This window comes from Ovis aries, chromosome 2, assembly GCF_016772045.2.
Source record: "Ovis aries strain OAR_USU_Benz2616 breed Rambouillet chromosome 2, ARS-UI_Ramb_v3.0, whole genome shotgun sequence".
In the NCBI taxonomy this organism is placed as follows: Eukaryota; Metazoa; Chordata; class Mammalia; order Artiodactyla; family Bovidae; genus Ovis; species Ovis aries.
In genome coordinates this window covers 150,243,388-150,266,903 of record NC_056055.1, presented here as the reverse complement: position 1 = coordinate 150,266,903, position 23,516 = coordinate 150,243,388, and the positions used below count along the sequence as shown (strand labels likewise).

The 23,516-nt window shown below is 36.7% G+C and overlaps 1 protein-coding gene across 32 annotated transcripts in view; it reads right to left on the bottom strand.

The window, feature by feature from the left end:
• Window positions 1–23,516, bottom strand: part of BAZ2B (bromodomain adjacent to zinc finger domain 2B) — a 325,416-nt gene that overhangs the window by 156,207 nt on the left and 145,693 nt on the right. For 27 of the 32 annotated variants that reach the window (XM_042244893.1, XM_042244899.1, XM_042244894.1 and 24 more), the window contains exon 3: window positions 12,625–12,697. The exons of the other annotated variants lie outside the window; for them this stretch is intronic. In XM_042244893.1, coding sequence (XP_042100827.1) covers window positions 12,625–12,673 — 49 coding nt within the window. In that variant the 5' untranslated portion in view covers window positions 12,674–12,697. The remainder of the gene's footprint in view (window positions 1–12,624; window positions 12,698–23,516) is intronic. 32 annotated transcript variants of the gene reach the window in all.

The window sequence follows — 23,516 nt, the reverse complement described above, 5'->3', positions numbered from 1 at the left end:
TGCAAAGAGCCGGAAATGACTGAGGAACTGGACTGAACTGACTGATAACTAGTAGGCTCATAAAGAATTTTTTTTCTCTTTATCAGCATTCAATATGGACAGGCATAGTTGGTTCTGATGGCTACATGGAACTAATGCTTAAAAGGCAAGTTTTAGGGCATCAGTTACTAATAAGCTTTGAGACATATGGCTGTTTGACAGCAAGGTACATGGCTGATAACTTCCTCTACAAACTATCTTCACCAACAAGTTTCATTTTACTAAGTATATAAAAAAAGACATTTATTTTAAAAATATGAAAATGTAGAGTTTACTGGAAAAGGCTATTTTAAAAAGTTATAGCTGGTAATCTATTGTTTCAGATAATTCTAAAATGTTCTGTTTAAATGTATTACGGAGGCTTCTCAATGATGTTTTGAAATTTTTAATTGGTGTATAATTGACCTACAACACTATGTGAATTCTAGGTATGTGACATAGTGATTCAATATTTCTATATATTACCAAATGATCACACCACAGGAAGTCTAGTTACCACCTGTCATCATATAAAGATATTATAGTATTATTGTGTATATTCCCCATGCTGTACATTTCATTCTTGTGACTCATTCATTTTGTAACTAAGTTTGTAAATGTATTATTTTAAAAAAATAATGAAAGGATTTGTTTTTAAAATTGCCTCTGTAGTCCACAGCAAAAGTAATTTGGGACATAAAATAGATAAGCATTTTAGCTGAGTACCTGGCATATATGAGCTCAATGAATAAAAGTCATTACTTGTCATAGGATAATAGCTTATGAACTCTGGGCATATATCATTCTGTTGATGTAACTTCACTCAAGACGAAAATAAGGAACACCCAGAAGGCATAATCTGCAAACTCTTACATATTGCTCATTTAGATTACTCTTCCTGAAAATATTTAATAAAATAAAAAATATACATATATTAATATTTGAATCTACCAATCCACCTTTGTGACTCTATTCTATAGAATTAAAGCACAAATAGTTTATTTCTCATAACATTGTCCAAAAATAAAACAAAATTCAAATCTGGTTGTACACAAGAGTAGAACTAGAGCTAGTAGTATCAGGCTGGGGGCTCTTTTTCAGTTTCAGTAAAAGTGCAAGTTTCTCTTTTATTCCTGTTCATTCAAGTGGGAAAAGTTTTTGTGTTCAGTTGTACAGTTGTGCCTGACTCCTTGCAACCCTATGGACCATAGCTTTGCCAAGGTCCTCTGTCCATGGGATCCTCCAGGAAAGAATACTGGAGTGGGTTGCCATTTCCTCCTCCAGGGGATCTTACTGACCCATGGATCAAACTTGAGTCTCCTACATTGACGCACAGATTCTTTTACCATTGAGTCACCAGGAAAACCTGGAAAAAATTTATCTCTTTTAAAAAAAAACATGCTTATGCAGCCATTTGCCTTAGAAGTTCTATTATATACATTATTCATGTATTATTTTATTTCAAGTGTTTTAATTTTAGATATATACTTCTAGCCAGTATGATCTCCTAGGTGGCTGAGTATTCTTCTCATATGTAAAGTACTCTTCTCTTATACTGGCTTAGGATAAAAGTTTTTTTTCTCATGTTTTAATAGGTATTTCTTAGTTTCAGTAACCCAAAATTTGGTCAACTAGTCCACGTTTATCTCATAGATACCTTTCTTTTCATTTTAAAGAAATTTAACAAATCCACTCTAGCCTTTGTTACTCTAGAGAGGATTTTAAGTTATATGCTTAAATTAACAAGGACTGGCTTTTCAAATTTTCCTTTTTAAGTTAAATATTATTGAATTCAGAGTTTATTTACTATTGTCCTCTGCTGAGCACAAGCAAAACTGAAAAGAATCCTAGCCATCAACTTGGAAGTTAAAGAGGAGGAAGGTAATATCTCTGTAATACTGAATAATCCAAAAAACAATCATTGGCCTGCCAAATTGTTAGAACAGCTCAAAGAAGAAAGTTTAAAATACATGTGCACCAAAGGATGCTAAAAGCAGTAGATAAGTCTGAAGAGAAACAAGATATTTGCATAAACTCAAAAGTATCTCCTTGAGATAGTTACTAATTAAGAAAGGGCAAAATAGTAACTTCACAGTAAAGAAACTAAATCACCAAAAATAAAACGTATCAATATCATGTATCCTCTGATGTCCTTAGAAGAGCATATCACCTCTGTGGTATTCTTGCCCAAAACATAACCTCTGTTGAATCATGAGAAAACATCAGACAAACTCAAACTGCGAGACCATATACATAATTGACCAGTATTCATCAGGTATCAGGGTGAAGGCAATGGCACCCCACTCCAGTACTCTTGCCTGGAAAATCCATGGACAGAGGAACCTGGTGGGCTGCCATCTATGGGGTCGCACAGAGTCGGACACAGCTGAAGCGACTTAGCAGCAGCAGCATCAAGTATCAAGGTCATGACAGACAAGGAAAGACTGAGGAAATGCCATAGGTTGAAGACTAAGGAGATAAAACAATAAATGTAATGTGGGATCAGACTGTTGGTTTTTTTTTTTTTTCAGATTGAATTTTAAAACAGAAAAGGACATTAACAGAAAAACTGGTAGAATTCATATAAGACATGTAGTTTATGATTAATAGTATTGTACCAATATAAATTTTCTGATTTTATAATTTTAATAATTGTACTCTAGTTATCTAAATTAATAAAATTAGGGAAAGCTGGGTAAGAAATACAGATGAACACTGTTTTTAAGTCAAATAATTTCAAAACAAAAAGTAAAGAAAACAAAGCAAAGTCTGGCATATGGCAAGTATTTAAATATATATATTATGTATAAATTATGTAACTTCAATGAACTTTTCAAATTATGTAAATTCAATGAACTTTTCTATTCCCTCATGAGCAGCATGAAGGTGTAGTTGTGAGGATTAAATGAGATAATGCATGGAAAGTTCTGAATACTTAGCTTTCGATAATTGTAAACAATTGTTTTTAATAAGTGAATGTGTATATAATTATCTATGAGTATGTGTGGCAGTAAAAGGTATTTTTAGAGTATTCATTTCTAGTAAATATTTCTGAGTCACATATATTTATATTATTATAAATAGATGGCATGTTTTACATTTAGCCAGATGATAAAAATTTAAAATAAATGCCTCACAATTGTATAACTGTATAGACAAATAGTAAGGTGTTTTAAACTTTCAAAATAAGATGAAGTACAAAATAGTTGAAAATTAACATTACTTTTCTATTTGCAATTTTTTAAGGAATCTCCACACTGTTCTCCATAGTGGCTGTACTAGTTTGCATTCCCACCAACAGTGTAGGAGGGTTCCCTTTTCTCCACACCCTCTCCAGCAATTATTGCTTGCAGATTTTTGGATCGCAGCCATTCTGACTGGTGTGAAGTGGTACCTCATTGTGGTTTTGATTTGCATTTCTCTAATAATGAGTGATGTTGAGCATCTTTTCATGTGTTTGTTAGCCATCCGTATGTCTTCTTTGGAGAAATGTCTATTTAGTTCTTTGGCCCATTTTTTGATTGGGTCGTTTATTTTTCTGGAATTGAGCTGCATAAGTTGCTTGTATATTTTTGAGATTAGTTGTTTGTCAGTTGCTTCATTTGCTATTATTTTCTCCCATTCAGAAGGCTGTCTTTTCACCTTGCTTATATTTTCCTTTGTTGTGCAGAAGCTTTTAATTTTAATTAGATCCCATTGCAAATAGAACTACCTTATGACCCAGCAATCCCACTGCTGGGCATACACACCGAGGAAACCAGAATTGAAAGAGACACATGTACCCCAATGTTCACCGCAGCACTGTTTATAATAGCCAGGACATGGAAACAACCTAGATGTCCATCAGCAGATGAATGGATAAGAAAGCTGTGGCACATATACACAATGGAGTATTACTCAGCCGTTAAAAAGAATTCATTTGAATCAGTTCTGATGAGATGGATGAAACTGGAGCCGATTATACAGAGTGAAGTAAGCCAGAAAGAAAAACACAAATACAGTATACTAACACATATATATGGAATTTAGGAAGATGGCAATGACGACCCTGTATGCAAGACAGGGAAAGAGACACAGATGTGTATAACGGACTTTTTGGGAGAGGGTGGGATGATTTGGGAGAATGACATTCTAACATGTATACTATCATGTGAATTGAATCGCCAGTCTATGTCTGACGCAGGATGCAGCATGCTTGGGGCTGGTGCATGGGGATGACCCAGAAAGATGTTATGGGGAGGGAGGTGGGAGGGGGTTCATGTTTGGGAATGCATGTAAGAATTAAAGATTTTAAAATTTAAAAAATAAAAAAACTAAATTATTTAAAAAAAATAAAATAAAAAAAAATAAAAAATTAAAAAAAAAAACAACATTACTTTTCAGTTGAAAGAATTCACCCTTTGATCATGAGTTATTATTCATTATTAAAGCTACTACATAAAACTTGGTAGAAATCCATTTATTCAAACCATCTTAAAAAATATGTTCATTAAAATAAAAGTAGTATCCAAGAACCATCCGTTTCCAGATTTCAGCTGTGGCCAGAGCATCCGGATCTGATACTTACACTCCTATAATGGCCTCTCATTCTGACTCTCTGTGTTAAGAAAACTACCTTCACCTCAAGTTCTAAACTAACACTATCCAAGCAATTCTTTGTGGCCAAAAACAGCCCAGATATAATAACAGAGTGTACTAACATGACCTCCACCACAATACGCTCACCTATGGGAGAATATCAATCAGCAGGTATGTCTTTTAGCTTAAGGCCATTTATCAGAGGATATCTTCCAATGTATAACAAAGTTAACCAGGTAGGGGAAAGATTACTACCACTGAAAATCAATGCATACACTATAGTAAAAAAAAAAAAAAAGTTGAAGTGAACAGAGAAGAAAAAAATGCCCAGAAGATGATGAAATGATTCTAAATGATTAGATCCATCAGAGCTCTTTTCCATAGTCTAAAACAGTAGTTCCCAGGCAGAGGTGACACTGTGATACTCCTCATCTATTAGGAAACATTTGACAATGCTTAAGAGACACTTTTGGTTGTCATAATCAAGAGTGCTACTGATATCACATAGATAAGAGTCTAGGCAGGGATGCTGCTCAGTCAGTTACTCAGTTCAGTTGCTCAGTTGTGTCCAACTTTTTGCGGTCCCAGGGTCTGCAGCATGCCGGCCTACCTGTCCATCACCAACTCCCACAGTTTACTCAAACTCATGTCCATTGAGTCGGTGATGCCATCCAACCATCTCATCCTCTGTCATCCCCTTCTCCTCTGCCTTCAATTTTTCCCAGAATCAAGGCCTTTTCAAATGAGTCAGTTCTGCACATCAGGTGGCCAAAGTATTGGAGTTTCAGCTTCAACATCAGTCCTTTCAATAAATATTCAGGACTGACTTCCTTTAGGATTGACTGGTTGGATCTCCTTGCTGTTCAAGGGACTCTCAAAGGTCTTTTCCAACACCACAGTTCAAAAGCATCAATTCTTTGGTGCTCAGCTTTCTTTATTGTCCAACTTTCACATCCATACATGACTACTGGAAAAACCATAGCCTTGACTAGGTGGACCTTTGTTGGCAAAGTAATGTCTCTGCTTTTTAATGTGCTGTCTAGATTGGTCATAGCTTTTCTTCCAAGGAGTAAGCATCTTTCAATTTCATGGCTGCAGTCACCATCTGCAGTGGTTTTGGAGCCCCCAAAAATAAAGTCTGCCATTGTTTCCACTGTTTCTGCTAAACATGGGATAATTCACAGGACATTCCCACACAGAGGTAATTACCTGGCCCAAAATGTTAGTAGTGCTAAGGCTGAGAAATTCTGATCTAAAGTATCAAAAACTGTATTACTTGGAAATCAATCAACCAAACTTTTTGTTAAGCAGTAATTTTTTATAATTATTATAAGATACTTCAAGCTGATGTACCATCACTACAATAAATGATAGAATTATATTCAGCCCATCTTTATCAGCATACTTCCAGTAAAGTATCCACCTGCAATGCGGGAGACCTGGGTTCAATCCTGGGGTTGGGGAAGATTACCTGGAGAAAGGAACAGCTACCGCCCCAGTACTTTGGCCTGGAGAATTCCATGGCCAGAGAATAGTCCATTGGGTTGCAAAGAGTCAGAAACAACTGAGCAACTTTCACTTCACTCACCAGAGTTTATTATTTTACATTTTGTCCTAATTGTTTAAAACTGAGGATGAATAATACATAATTAATATATATCATAATGTTCACTCACACTAGACAACTGAATTTACTATATTTTACTGAGATGATATTTACTGTAACAATCCTGAGAACAGAAAAGAATCAGAATTTCCACAATTTCTTCCCTGTACTATTTTATGCATGCCAAAAGAATTCACTGATCAGTAATAATACTGATCAAATGTTCTTTTTTTGCGTAATCATAGAGCTTATGAACATTGACAGCTGCTAGGTGTAAACCTGAACAGGTGCAAATAGGGAAGGGCAAGACAAGTTGGCCACCAAATGTAAACACGATCAGCTGCCCTATGCTTCACCTGCGTGAAGCCTTTAACAGTATGGCTGTAGAAGAGACTGAAGACTCAGAAAGCAGACATATAAACAAACATTTCTCCTGCAAGGAGTTTTCCTAGAGCGTCTTTATCTTTACCAGAAATACCAAAAGTTCTCTATGGGAGTTCAAAGCACAAAAGTAGATTTGGTGAATCCTCCCTTTTCTTTACAATATAACCACACACGAAAAACAACAGTTAAGAAGGTATCAGGAGACAGTCGCTGTGCTACTGCTTTGCTTCAGCAGGATCACTAACAGCAGTGCTGCTATCTATCAATTCTTTTCTCACAGTTCTGACAAAGGCTTTTGTATAACTGTGTAAAAAATAACTTTCAGGAAACTGAACATTTGGATAAACAATATTTCAAAATATTAAGTAGAAAAAAGAGCAACATATAAAAATTTTTTCTGTAAAAAGCTATAGAGAAATAGATGACACAGAAATACCTTATTTGACAACAAACACAATTACTTTCTGAGTATATCTGAAAGAAAATGATTCTATTTACCTACATTTTCAGAAATAGTTATTTCAAGTCATTGAGTATAATATATTGTGCTTTAAAATATGAATATATAAAAGGGATCAATTCCCTTTGCTGGAAAGAGAAGGACAAATATCTGGTATTAACACATATATATGGAATCCAGAAAAATGGTACTCATGAACCTAGCAGAGTATGGACTTATGAACAGAGTGGGGGAAGGTGAAGGTGGTATAAATTGAGAAAGTGGCGCTAACATATATACACTATCATGTGTAAAACAGATGCATGGTAGGAAATTGCTATATGACACTGAGAGCCCAGCCTGGTGCTTTGTGATGACCTAGAAGGAAGGATGGGGTGCTGGGAAGAAGACTCAAGAGGGAGGGAATATATATTTAATTATGACTGATACATATTGCTGTATGGCAGAAAATAACACAATATGGTAAAGCAATTTTCCACCAATCAAAATTTTTTAAAGGCTATGGCATTAAAAACTGAAAAAATTTCCTTTGTTGTCTGACACATTTTAACTACTATTGTAAACAGTCAAGCAATTACACCCCCAAACAAAAGTAGGGGAGCAATCAGGTACTCTGGGTACAGCCTGTGAGTTGGAGCAAGTCTCTGACAATACCTCTAAATATTTTTCTTATCAGAAAATGATGGCTTTGAATTAGACTAGACCTCAAGTCTTATCAGAGTTTTATCAACTTCACATTGCACTAAAATATTTAACAATTTAGTTTCTCATTTCCCTAAGCCTCCCTACCACTTGCTTTACTTCTATCTTTGAGTATCTGCCATTCTAAATTACAGATTACTATTAAACCTTTAGAGATTAACTCTTACCTTACTTATACCTCAAGAGAATTGATGATGAGAAAATCATCCAAGAGTAAAGCACTGATTTTCACACTGCTCAGTAAATATCTATTCAGAGAGTATTCTTTTACTCCCAAAGGATTAAGTATTCCTTTGCAATGAGATATCCTAGAGAAAGAGGCTAAGATATTAGATACAAAAGAATATTAAAGGAATATTTGAGTCACATTTAACATATACAGATCAACTAAACTTTAGGTAGAGTCTGTGAATTTAAATATTGATGAGATTGGAGATTTCTAAAAAGGATAAAAATGTTAGAAAAATAAAAACAAAAAGAGGCAATTTCTGATTAATTGATCCTTTCACCTACAAATGCAAGGGACCCCAAAGAACAAGCAAAATGGCCTAAATCTTAGCTTAAGAAACACAACTACAATTGCCTGAAATTCCTAAGACATTTCTGTACAGTAACTGAGACAGATGAATAACAGATGGAGACAGTAGAAGAAGGGTAAAAAAGGGGAATGCAAAATATCTACAAAAACTCAGAGGCCAAGGAAAGAAAGATCCCAAGTACTACATGACTGATAAACTAGAGTAAAAATTCCCTTTCAGTGGGGAAGAAGTACAGTTAATCTAACAGGGAAAACAACCCTCATTAAAGAACAAAAGGGAAATAGTTTATGAAAATCAAGTAAAAGTATTTTTGTCTTGGTCACCCTAATTCTATTTATTAACTATTATCACTCTCCTGTTCAAAAGTCTTAAATTTAACCATATCACATATGTAGGTAAAGATACATGTAAAGAATATTAAACATACTAACTGCAAAGACTTTTAAAAACAAAAAATTCTATTGGTAAAAAACTGATACATTATGGTACATCCCTCTAATAGGATACCATGCAACTGTTACAAAATAATGAAATAGATTCACACTAGCTAATTTGCTAAATGAAAAAAGTAAAGTGGGGAAGACTAGAAATGGCAAAATTTTGTGTGACAAAGAAATAAGGACTAAGCTGATTCATGTTGCTATACAGCAGAAACTAATACAACATTGTAAAGCAATTATCCTCCAAATAAAAATAAAGACAAAAAGTACCAAAAAATACAGGTAAATGAAACTTTCTGAAGGAAGGAAGGTCAATCAATGACACACAAACAAATGGAAATAAAATTCTGGCCCACAAAATACCCTGGGGATCAACTGCTTGGGGATTTAGAGACGATTTGGAACATCAAGTGCAGTCATAATTTCCTCAACTATCTAATTTCAATTTTAACAAGTAAACTTCCATCACTTAAAAAAAGGGAGAGGGAGGTATATTTTTATGAATGTTTGCTCAGAATATTTCTGAAAAAACATATAAGAAACTGGTAACTGTGTTTCCTTCTAAGTAAAGGGACTAACAGACAAGTTTGGCTTTGGAGTACAAAATGAAGCAGGGCAAAGGCTAACAGATTTTCACCAAGAGAATGCACTGGTCATAGCAAACACCCTCTTCCAGCAACACAACAGATGACTCTACACATAGACATCACCAGATGGTCAATACCGAAATCAGACTGATTATATTCCTTGCAGCCAAAGATGGAGAAGTTCTATACAGGCAGCAAAAACAAGACCGGACTCAGACCATGAAGCCCTTACTGCAAAATACAGACTTAAATTGAAGAAAGTAGGGAAAACCACTAGAATATTCAGGTATGACCTAAATCAAAACCCTTACGATTAAACAGTGGAAGTGACAAATAGATTCAAAGGATTAGATCTGATATAGAGTTCCTGAAGAACTGTGGATGGATATTTGTGACATTGCACAGGAGGCAGGGATCAAGACCACCCCAAAGAAGAAGAAATGCAAAAAGGCAAAATGGTTGTTGATAAAGGGCTTACAAAGAGCTGAGGAAAGAAGAGAAGCAAAAGGTACAGGAGAAAAGGAAAGATATATCCCTCTAAATGCAGTTACAAAGCCTAGCAAGAAGATATAAGAAAGCCTTCTTCAGTGATCAATGCAAAGAAATAGAGAAAAACAATAGAATGGGAAAGACTAGAGATCTCTTCAAGAAAGTTAGAGATACCAAGGGGACATTTCATGCAAAGATAGGTACAATAAAGGACAGAAACGGTATGGACCTAACAGAAGCAGAAGATATATTAAGAAGAGATGTCAAGAATACACAGAAGAACTATATAAAAAAGGATCTTAACGAAACAGATAACTCACCTAGAACCAGACATTCTGGGTGCGAAGTCAAGTGGGTCTTAGGAAGCATCACTACAAACATAGATAGTGGAAGTGATGGAATTTCAGCAAAGTTATTTCAAATTCTAAAAGATGACGTTGTTAAAGCACTACACTCAATAAGCCAGCAAATTTGGAAAACTCAGCAGTGGCCACAGGACTAGAAAAGTCCAATCCCAAAGAAAGGCAATGCCAAAGAATGTTCAAACTACTGCACAATTGCATTTATCTCACACGCTAGTAAAGTAATGGTCAAATTCTCCAAGCTAGGCTTTAACAGTACGTGAACAGAGAACTTCCAGATATTCAAACTGAATTGAGAAAAGGCAAAGGAACGGGAGATCAAATTGCCAACATCTGTTAGATCATCAAAACAAGACAATTCCAAAACAACATCTACTTCTGCTTCATTGACTATGTTAAAGCCTTTGACTGTGGATCACAACAAACTGCGGAAAATTCTTAAAGAGAGGAGAATACCTTACTTCCCTTGCTTACCATCTTACTTCCCTCCTGAGAAATCTGTATGCAGGTCAAGAAACAACAGTTAGAACCACACATGGATCAACAGACTGGTTCCAAATGGGAAAGAAGTACATCAAGGATGTATATTCTTCAGTTCAGTTCAGTGCAGTCACTCAGTCATGTCCAACTCTTTGCGACCCCATGAATTGCAGCACGCCAGGCCTCCCTGTCCATCACCAACTCCTGGAGTTCACCCAGACTCGCGTCCATCGAGTCCGTGATGCCATCCAGCCATCTCATCCTCTGTCATCCCCTTCTCCTTCTGCCCCCAATCTCTCCCAGCATCAGAGTCTTTTCCAATGAGTCAACTCTTCGCATGAGGTGGCCAAAGTACTGGAGTTTCAGCTTTAGCATCATTCCTTCCAAAGAAATCCCGGGCTGATCTCCTTCTGAATGGACTGGTTGGATCTCCTTGCAGTCCAAGGGACTCTCAAGAGTCTTCTCCAACACCACAGTTGAAAAGCATCAATTCTTCAGTGCTCAGCCTTCTTCACAGTCCAACTCTCACATCCATACATGACCACAGGAAAAACCATAGCCTTGACTAGACAGACCTTAGTCAGCAAAGTAATGCCTCTGCTTTTGAATATGCTATCTAGGTTGGTCATAACTTTTCTTCCAAGGAGTAAGCGTCTTTTAATTTCATGGCTGCAATCTTACCTTGCTTATTTAACTTATACGCAGAGTACATTGTGCGAAATGCCAGGCTGCATGAAGCACATGCAGGAATCAAGATTTCAGGGAGAAATATCAATAACCTCAGATGCACATATGACACCATCCTTATGGCAGAAAGCAAAGAGGAACTGAAAAGCCTCCTGATGAAAGTGAAAGAGGAGAGTGAAAAAGCTGGCTTAGAACTCAACGTTCATAAAACAGATCATGGCATCCAATCTCATCACTCCATGCACATAGATGGGGAAACAACGCCAACAGTGACAGACTTTATTTTCTTGGGCTCCAAAATCACTGCAGATGGTGACTACAGCCGTGAAATTAAAAGACACTTGCTCCTTGGATGAAAAGCTATAACAAATCTAGACAGCATATTAAAAAGCAGAGACATTACTTTACCAACAAATGTCCATCTAGTCAAAACTACTGGTTTTTCCAGTAGTCATGCATAGATGTGAGAGTTTAACCATAAAGAAAGCTGAGCACCAAAGAACTGATGCTTTTGAATCAATCTTCTTTTGGAGAAGACTCTTGAGAGTACCTTCGAGAGCAGGGAGATCAAAAGAGTCCATTCTAAAGGAAATCAGTCTGGAATATTCGTTGGAAGGACTGATGCCAAAGCTGAAGCTCCAATATTTTGGGAACCTGATGTGAAGAATTGACTCATTTGAAAAGACCCTGATGCTGGAAAAGATTGAGCGCAGGAGAAGGGGATGACAGAGGAAGAGATGGTTGTATGCATCATGGACTCGATGTACATGAATTTGAGCAAGCTCCGGGAGTTGGTGAAGGATGGGAAGCCTGATGTGCTGCGGTCCATGGGGTTGCAAAGAGTCTGACACAATTGAGTGACTGACCTGAACTGAAAGTGACTAGGGAATTGTAATCTAGGATGGGAGAATTCATGTTCTCCTACATTTTTTTAACCACGTGAATGATTTACAATGTGCTAGTATTAATGATAGTTAAATTTTTTAAAAAGATTTTTACAGGCTTGTTATTGCAAGGGATTATAAATCTTTTCAAAATGTTAAATAGAAGTCTTAGTTCAAAATGGTGACATAAGAAAATCCCAAACTCATCTCCTCCCTCAGACACAGTAAGTCTACAGCTTTATACACAAGAATTTCCTGTCAAATAAGCCCCATGGCCCGGGTGAATGATGACTACACAATGGGCAAACAGGAAAACCATATCAAAGTGGGTGCAAGGGGCTGGGATGCAATCCCACCATAAACCCTACTAGTGGTGCAGCAACCCATAATGGAGAAGGAACTCAAAACCTGGAGTTTCTTCTTGAGGAGCTGAGGTTTTGAAGCCCACAGTGGGCATCCCACACACTTGAGAGATTAATCCCTAAAAAAAAAAAAAAAAAAGAATCAAACTTTGAAAACCATTGGTGTTCCTATCTTGAGACCCACAAGACTGTAGAGATCTGGGAAAGCCCTCTCAAAGAGGTCATGTGCTTGAACCCCAGGGCCCAGCTAAGAGACAGTCTATGGTTTCCAGACTTAAAAAATGAAGGAGGCTTTCCTGCTTATATTAAAAGCTCAGATCTTCCCTAGTGGTACAGTAGTTGAGAATCCCCTGCCAATGCAGGGGACACAGTCCAGGAGGATTCCACATGACATGGGGCAACTGAGCCTGTGTTCCACTACTTCTGAGCCCACGTGCTCCAGCGGCTTCTGAGCCATGACTACTGAGCTTGAACGCCACAGCTCCTGAAGCCCCTGAGCCCGAGAGCCTGCACGCTGCAGCTAATGGAGCCCATGCAGCAGGAGCATGTGCCCTGCACAGGAGAAGCCGCTGCAATGGGAAGCCCACGCCCTGCAACAGCGAGCGGCCCTCGCTCGCCACGCCCAGAGAGAGCCTGTGCGCAACAATGAAGATGCCGCACAACCGAAAATAAAGAGCTAAATAAGCCATTAAAGAATAGGTAAATAGAAACAGAAACTCAGCCTGCAGGGCAGGCATCCAATTTAACACATACATTCAGGAGAGTGCTGGAACACTAACCAAGGATGTGGTCTCCATCTTTGGACTTTCCCTTTGCTAGAGCACCAGTATCTTCAGGAAGGTGTCCCAGTCTAGTAAGGGAGTTTCATATCACTTACATCATTGGATAGATCATTGACACAGAAAAGTCATAAGGAAACACAGCCCTTAAATGACACATTAAACCAGGTGGGTTAACAAATATTTATAGAACAGTCATCCAAAAGCAACAGTATACATATGCTTAATAAATGCACATGCAACATTCTCTAAGACAGATCATACATTAGAGCACAAAATAAGTCTTAATAAATTTAAGAAGACTGAAATCATATTGTACAACTTTTCCAGCCATGATGGTATGAAACCAGAAAACACCAGAAAAATTTGAAAATTCACAAATATGAGATCAAAAAATACACTACTGACCAACCAATGCATCAAAAGAGAAATAAAAAAATATCCTGAGACAAAGGAAAATGAAAATATAACATACCAAAATTTATGGAATGCAGCAAAACTGGTTCTAAAAGGGAAATTCACAGTAATAAATGCCTGCTTCAATAAACAAGTCTCAGATAAACAACTGAATTTTACACCTGATGGAACCAGAATAAGAAGAACAAACAAAGCCCAAAGTTAGTAGAAGGAAGGGGAAAAGATTAGAGTAGAAATAAATGAAATAGAGAGTAAATAGATAAGAGGAAAGATGAATCAAAAAGTTGTTTCTTTAAAGAAGATACACAGAATGGGAATTCCTCAGTAGCCCAGTGCTTCAGTTCAGTTCAGTTCAGTCACTCAATTGTGTCTGACTCTTTGCAACCCCATGAATCGCAGCATACCACCAGTGCTTAGGACTCTGTATTTCCACTGCAGGGTGCCAGGGTTCAATCCCAGTCAAAGAACTAAGACCTCACAAGCTGTGCATGTGGCCAAAAAACAAGATAAACAAAACAGTCAACCCTTTAGCTAGACTGATGCAGAGAAAAAAAGGAGAAGATTCAAACAAATACGATAGAAATGAAAGAGACACTACAACTAACACCATAGAAACACAAGGGACTAAAAGAGATTACTACAAGAATGAAACAACAAATTGAACAACCAGTCTAGAAGAAATGAATAAGTTCCTATAAACACGCAACCTTCCCAGACTGAATTATGATAAAACAGAAAATCCATACAGACCAATTACTAGCAAGGAGACTGAATGAGTAATCAATCAAAACCCTTCCAAAAAGCAAAAGTCCAGTACCAGACAGCTTTACTGGTGAATTCTACAAAACATTCAAAGAAGAATTCACATCAAACCTTCTCAAACTCTTCTAAACCATAGAAGAAGGAACTCCTGTAAACTCATTTTCCAAGGCCAGCATTACCTTGAAACCAAAAGTAGACAAGGATCACCACAAGAAAAACAAATTATAAACCAGTAACTCTAATGAACACAGACATGAAAATCCTGAACAAAATATCAGCAAAATGAATTAAAATACATTGGAAGAATCATACACCATGAGCAAATGGCATTTATTCCAGGAATGCAAGGCTGGCTGAATATCAGCAAATCAGTCAATGTGATACAGCACAGTAACAGAATGAAAGATGAAAGTCATATGATCATATCAATTAATGCAGAAAAAGCATCTGACAAAATTCAGCATCCATTTATGACAAAAAATTCATCAAAATGGGTATGGAAAGAACCTAACAAAGACCATATTAACAAGCCCACAGCTGATATCATACTCAATAGTGGAAAGCTGAAAGCGTTTCCTCTAAGATCAAGAACATAAGGATGCCCAGTCTTACCACTTTTATTTACCATAGTGTATTGTCAGTCCTTGCCACAGCAATGAGATAAGGAAAAAAGTAAAAGGAATCTAAATTGGAAAGGAAGATATAAAACTGTTAGTATTTGCAGATGATACAATACTACATGAGAAAAACCTAAAGATTCCATTAAAAACAAACAAGGGCTTCCCAGGTGGTCCAGTGGTTAAGAATCTGCCTTGCAATGCAAGAGACACCAGTTCCATCCCTGGTCCAGGAAGATCCCACATGCCAAGTGGCAATTGAGCCCACGTTCTGGAGCCCACAAGCCTCAACAACTGAAGCCAGAGCGCCAAGAGCCCATGCTCGACAATAAGAAAAGCCACCACAATAAGAAACCCTCACACCTCAACTAGAGAAAGCCCTTACACAGCAATGAAGACCCAGCAGAGTCAAACATCAGTCAATCAATAAATATTTTTTAAAAAACTGTTAGAACTAATAAATCAATTCAGTGAAGTTGCAGAATATGATTAATACACAAAAATCTGTTGTGTTTCTATAAACTAATAACAAACTATTGAAAAAAGAAATTTAAGGAAGCATTCCATATACAAGTGCATCAAAAAGCATAAAATACCTATGAATAAATTTAACCAAGGAAATGAAAGACGTGTACACTAAAACTATAAGACATTACAGAAAGAAATTAAAAAACACACACAAAAAAATGAGAAAATATTCTGTGCTCATGGATTGGAAGAATTAATATTGTTAAAATGTCCATACAAACCAAAGCAAGCTACAGATTAAATATAACCTCTACCAAAATTTCAACAGCATTTCTCACAGAAATAGAAGAAACAACTATAAAATGGAACACAAAAGACTCTGAACAGCCATTAGCAATCTTGAGAAAGAATAAAAACGTTGGGGAGGCATCATGCTACTTGATTTCAAACTTTATTACAAAGCTACAGTAATTAAAACAACATGGTATTGCAAAAAAAAAATAAAAATAGACACACTGACCAATGGAACAGAACTGACCTAGTAATAAACCCATATACCCTGCGGTCGATGAATTTATGACAGTGGAGCCAAGAATATAAAATGGGGAAAAGACACTCTCTTTAAAGTATGGTGTTGGGAAAACTAGACAGCCACATTATAGACTACCATATTATACCATGCACAAAAATTTACCCAAAACGGATTACAGATTTGAATGTAAAGTCTGAAACCATAAATCTCGAGAAGAAAATAGAGGCAGTAACCTCCTTGACACTGGCCTTGATGAATTTTAAATCTGATACCAAAAGCAAAAGGAACAAAAGCCAAAACAGGTTGGATTACCTTAAACTAACTGTCCTTCTGTACAACAATGGAAGCCTTCTACAAAATAAAATAGCAATATACTAAATGGGAGGAAATATTTGCAAATCATATATCTGATGAGGAGCTAAAACTCACATTATATAAAGAACTCAGAATTCAATAGAAAAAAGAAAAAGTTCAATTAAAAAGTGGGCATAAGATCTAAACAAACATTTTTCCAAAGACACAGATGGCCAACAGTTAGATGAAAAGATGCTCAACATCATTAATCATCAGGGAAATGCAAATTAAAACTACAATGTGATATTAAATTATCTGTTTAAATGGCTATTATCAAAAAGGCAAGAAATAATAAGTGTTGGCAAGGATATGGACTGCTGGTTGTAACGTAAATTGGAGCAATCACTATGGAAAACACTATGGAAGTTCCTCAAAAACTTAAAAATAGAAGTACCATATGATCTAGCAATCCTATTTTGGGTGCTTATCCTAAGAAAATGGAAACACTAACTTGAAAAGACATATGAACTCCCATGTTCATTGTAGCACTATTTAAAATAACCAAGATATGGGAAAATCCTAAGTGTCCACTGACAGATGAATGTATAAAGAAATATTGTAATATATAAATATACAATGGAATGCTATTTGGCCATAAGAAAAATGAAATCTAGACATTTGTAACACCATGCATAAACCCTGAGGGTATTAGGCTAAGTGAAATTAGTCAAAGAAAGCAAATACTATATTGTCTCTGTTACATGTGAAATCTCAAAAACAAAACAAAATCAAGTTCATAGATACAGACATAGACTGGTGGTTTCCAGAGGTATTGGGTGTGGTGGGGTGAAAGAAATGGGTAAAGAGGGTCAAAAGATTTTAAAAAATAATAATAAGGGATCAGACATTATAAGAGATCAAGAATATGTACATAACTGTGGGGAGTGAAAATGGAAGAGTGTAAGCCTCAACAAAGGTTTCAGTTCCTGTGGGTAAATGAAGTTAAGTTACAGGCCTGGAAGATAGAAAAAAAATGTTTTAACTGTATTTCATTCTTTTACAACAAAGAATACTTTGTTAATACTTTCAATTTAAACTTAGGACTATAAGATTTTATTGTACCTTAACAATTTTTACATTGGCATTCCATGCTTTTCATGTACTTAAAATCTTTGGTTCTTGTACCCAAAATCTCAGTCCTTGACACTTTCAGCATGCAACACAGAATTACTCATTTGACTTATGACATATAAGCAATAGCCTCAGAATAACAGTATCAAAACCACAGTAATTTTGGTCCACTAGGGATGTGCAGTCAAATTATAATATCTAAAATCACCTTAAATAGTTCTTCTGTATGTGGATATATCTTTAACTCGATTTAAAAAAATCAAGTCTTTACATTTCATTCCAATTTTTATGGACATCATTTAACTAGACAAGCAGTTTTGATAAACCAAAGACCAATGTCTCAAAGCAATGTCTAAATCTGCACGGTCCAATATGGTAGCCATTAGCTAACCACTGTGGCTACCATATTACCACAGTCCAATATAGTAGCCATTAGTCAATCACAACAATCATACTTGAATTATCTGGTGCTCCTCCACAGAAATGAAAACTTTAAAAGAACATAGGTATTTAGAATCACTAAAAACTATTCTAAATTGTGGATTAATTCTGACTCAATTTAAGGGATTTTTATAGGTGTAAGATAAATTTTCACAGGCTAAGTCTGTTTCAAGGGAAATGGAAAATTCTTTTTTAAATGTCCCCCCATCTTTTCTGGGTTTTAAATATCTAAGGCAAAATGTAGAAAACAGGGTGTCCTACAATAGTTTGGAAGTCACTAGCTATGTAGACCAGAGCTACAAGCTCTTCTAGCTTGTGTAGTTAAGGAAAAGCCTATTTGAGAAGTCTGGCTTCAAGTTTCTATTGTATCCTATTCAAGGCAAAAGTACCTGTTCCTTCCAGGCTTTATAAATTGTTTTCAAAAAAGACTAAAAATGTATAGAAAAAAATTTATCCCTTCCTTACTCAGAATAACTGGTTGACAGATGAAGATTCAAATATATTGAAATTGAAATTTATTAATTTGAGCACTGGTAATGGCCAGATCCTTCTGAGTCTTAAAAGCAAAATAATTAGGTACATCTCAGATATATAAAAATTTAAGTGCCTTTGTGATTGGGATGGCTCTTAAAATTGTGTATCTAATTATGGAAAAGTTATGACCAACCTAGATAGCATATTCAAAAGCAGAGACATTACTTTGCTGACTAAGGTCCATCTAGTCAAGGCTATGGTTTTTCCAGTGGTCATGTATGGATGTGAGAGTTGGACTGTGAAGAAGGCTGAGTGCTGAAGAATTGATGCTTTTCAACTGTGGTGTTGGAGAAGACTCCTGAAAGTCCCTTGGACTGCAAGGAGATCCAACCAGTCCATTCTGAAGGAGATCAGCCTGGGAGTTCTTTGGAAGGAATGATGCTAAAGCTGAAACTCCAGTACTTTGGCCACCTCATGCGAAGAGTTGACTCATTGGAAAAGACTCTGATGCTGGGAGGGATTGGGGGCAGGAGGAGAAGGGGACGACAGAGGATGAGATGGTTGGATGGCATCACTGACTCGATGGACGTGAGTCTGGGTGCACTCCGGGAGCTGGTGATGGACAGGGAGGCCTGGCGTGCTGCAATTCATGGGGTTGCAAAGAGTTGGACATGACTGAGCGACTGAACTGAACTGAACTGAATTATGGCACAGAATTGCCTATAAGGTCTTGAACCTGATTACAATACAGTGTATGTGTGTGTGTATATATACACACACACATAAACTGAGGGCTTCCCTGGTGGCTCAGATGGTAAAGAATCTGCCTACAATGCAGGAGATCCGGGTTTGATACCTGGGTCGGGAAGGTCCCCTAGAGAAGGAAATAGCAACTCACTCCTGTATTCTTGCCTGAAGAATTCCATGGCCAAAATATCCTGATGGGCTACAGTCCATGGGGTCACAAAGAGTTGGACACAACTGAGCAATTTTCACTCACTCACTCACTCAGCCAACCACATGCAGATAACTAATATTACATTAATTAAAACTAAATAAAATTTAAGTCACACTAGTTATTTCAAATGGTCAGCATATAGTACATTTTTATCATAGAAACTCCTGTTGTACAGCACTTGTCTAAATGATACTCTTCCCTCAAACACTGAAATCTAGGTTAGTAAGGTAGCCTACTTCATACTGAGTAACTACAGATGTTAAAACTTTTAAAGCATGAGTTGGCAGCTTTAGGGCAGATATTACCTCATTAGAGTTTTCTATAGGAAGGTTGGTGGGCAAGGAGTTATCTGGCTCAGCAGTTACCTCCATGAAGAAATTAAAACTATTATTATGCTATCATGGTTTCTTTAGAGAGCATATTACCAAGATATTGGAAATATCATTAAAATCACTGAGATTACTTAAAATGGAGCTGAGCTATTCATAAACTATTCGCTTAAAAGCTTGAACTATTCACTTAGAAGGTAAACTCAAATAACTCTCTTGTTACATCTTATTATTACTTCTTAAATGTCTCCATTAAAATATCCCTAACACAATTCACAAGAGTATTGTACTGTCTGCAACATTGTAGGTTCAGTTATTATTAGCAGAAGAAGACATACACATATACCTGCTAAAAGTTCCCAATGTGTTTAGTTGGACAGACAGTATTTAACAAAAAAAAAAAAAAAGTGGCTTCATAGAATAGGAGTAGATACAGGATTTCTTTGCATGGGTTTGCCTTTGCCCCTCCACTGACAATGATGACACTGTATAGGTAGGGTCTTTCAAGAGTTGGAAAAGATGCTAAAGACTTGGTGAATCACTACTCTTTATAATAGACCTTATATCAGAATTTCAGAAGAACCCACTACCCCAGTGGGAGAAGAAAAGATAAATAATGCATAGGAAACACTGGCTACCAATCCTAAAATTCAAGTCATTTCTATTTACTGAATTCTTTAGTCCCAGCTGCAGCCATATTTTCAAAACTGTGGGTCATAACCCATCTAGAGGGTCATGAAATCCACACACAGGGTTGTAAAAATGAAATACTCTGGGTCATAGTCAAAGAAGCTTGAAAAACATTCATCTGTTTGGCTTTCCAGTTAAGTAGGGCTTTCACAGGCAAGCACAGAAGGATATTATAATCCCTAGTCATACTAGCTGCTATATGGGGATGATTATCACTATATATACACTACAGTGTATGCTTGTGTGTGTACTACTACACTAGCAGAATCCCTGCTTTTGGTAAACAGCCCATTAAAGTGAGAATAGTTTTACAAAATTCTTAGAATTCCTTTAGGACCTAGGAATGTATATTCTTACTTTACCAGTCGATGACAAAGAAATATGGGACATTGTATTACCAGGCCCTTGGGATGTCACCTAAATACCAGTCTTCTACTCTGCATACTCAGCTAATTAAAAATAGATCAAAGTTCTTTTACCCAGATGCTATGTGACATGACATCAATTATATAAAGTTTAACCATTTATGAAAACATCCTATGTTCAACCTTTACAGACAGTACGTATTAAACCACGAAGGACGCTAGGTGTTTGGTATGTAACAAAGCAGTTAATTAGGTTAAGTAGTCTACCTCAAGGTTTTATAGTCTAATAGGTTGAAGCAAAGGCAGAAATCTAATCAAAGCTAAGTTAAACAGATTCTTACTTACAAGAAATTGAGCTATGTGACGGTCACAGTGATACCAAGTACTGAAAGATGGTATAAACTCAGGAAATGAAGTGGTCTTTTGAGGGGCCACATATTAGATGAGCGAACAGTCATATAGGAAAATAAGTTAGATATGCAGCGGAAAGATACCACATGTATTCTTTCTTTTGTTAATGATTAGGTAAAGCTATATTAAAAGCTACACATTTTCTCATATTCACAGAAATATAAAAACATTTAGTATGAAAAAGTAAAATGCTTCTGAAAATAAACTACCAGCCTAGAGTCCAATTCTAAGTACAGATTTATAACTGTTTTATTATATACAGGATGTTTCATGTGCTCAGTCATGTCCGACTCCTTGTGACCCCATGAACTGTAGCCTACCGTGCTCTTCTGTTCATGGGATTTCCCAGGCAAGAATACAGGAGAGGGTTGCCATTTCCTTCTCCAGTGGATCGTCCCAACCCAGGGATAGAACCCATATCTCCTATGTCTCCTGCATTGCAGGAGGATTATTTACCTGCTGAGCCATCAGGGAAGCCCATATATTTATATATGTTTAATTATTCTCCAGGGATTATATTTATGTTTCATCTATACTTATAAATTTTAATATCTACAGAGACTCATATTGCAGTAAAGTAGGGGAAAGAGATGAGTATCCAAAACTACATATAAACTGTAATCAAAGAAGAAATACATTAAAAATTAATACTACTGAAGTTAAAGACAATGAGAAATTTGAGAATCCTAGTAAAATTTCAAGGAAAAATTATTTTACATGAAGGTTTCATCATTTGGTGCCTCTTATAAACTCGTCTACTGCTAATTCATTTAACAACTACTATTGATCATCTACTTCAAAATTGTATAATGGTGTAGTTGCTGCTGCTGTTGCTGCTGCTGCTAAGTCGCTTCAGTCGTGTCTGACTCTGTGCGACCCATAGACGGCAGCCCACTAGGCTCCCCCGTCCCTGGGATTCTCCAGGCAAGAACACTGGAGTGGGTTGCCATTTCCTTCTCCAATGCGTGAAAGTGAAGTCACTCAGTTGTGTCCGACTCCTAGTGACCCCATGGACTGCAGCCTACCAGGCTCCTCTGTCATGGGATTTTCCAGGCAAGAGTACTGGAGTGGGTTGCCAGTACCTTCTCCGAATGGTGTAGTTGCTAGAGTATAAAAGTGAGTAAGTCATAATCTTTCCCTTGTAAGAGTTCACCATCTAATAATTTTCATTTTAAGATTTTCATTTCATACTATTCTCACCATAATTTAATCCAAATCTAAATGACTGCAAATTTTACTCTAGTAAATAAGAATATAAGTGCTCCCAATCCTGAACCGGATTCATGTTGATGCATGGCAAAACCAATACAATACTGTAAAGTAATTAGCCTCCAATTAAAATAAATAAATTTAAATTTAAAAATTTAAAGAAAGAATATAAGTGCTAACTTTACTAACTTCAGAAAATATTTTAAAAATACGGAGGAAAAAATTTTAAATCTACATTCTCACATACCACATAAAATGTCTAAGTCTTCAACCTGTGTTAGACAATAGAACATGCATTGTTTTCTGTTAACCTCAAGATAGCGGAAGACTTTTGTCCAATTCCTCCTCATCTTTATGATCAGATTAATGAAGACGTAGTGGGAAAGAAGAGCTAGGGTTATGAGAGTGGTGGGCAGGGAGAGAGTGGGGAAGCTTAAGATTTGGGAGAGATATAACATCACTGATAGACTAAATAATCAGGAAGAAAATAAGATCTTTGCCTTTAAGTAATTTTTATATGATGACAGTTTTCCACTCTTCATCCCCACCCAGGAAGTAGGAGGTCCATCCCCCACTCAGATTTCCCTGTGTTTCCCTCATGCTTCCTCTAAACAGACCATCTAATTACCAGACAGGATTTCTTGCTATTGAGGTCATCCTGATGCTCAATAGTCTGTGACCCCATGCCTGTGGTCAAGGCTGTTTGAACCAGACATGAACCAAGGAGATAATGGCTGACTGGAAATCCATGCGCTAGATGCCTCTGAAAGATGCCATGATCTAATCAGACTCTCCCTGACATATGTATTAACTAAAAGAAGGAAGGGAACTTGTTGAGTGGTAGGTCATAAAGGATGTGGCCCTAAAGATATACAAGCTAAAGAAACATGGGTTGGAAACAATGTTGAAAGAATAGATGTACAGATGGCTGAGTGGTCCTGAGAGAGGGGAGATAAGAGTATGGCCAATCTCAGGTCCTTTTCCTTAGACTGTCTTTTTGATTGTGCTATATTCCCTGAGATTTCCCTGTAGCCTTCCAAATAGGTATCCATTTAATTGCG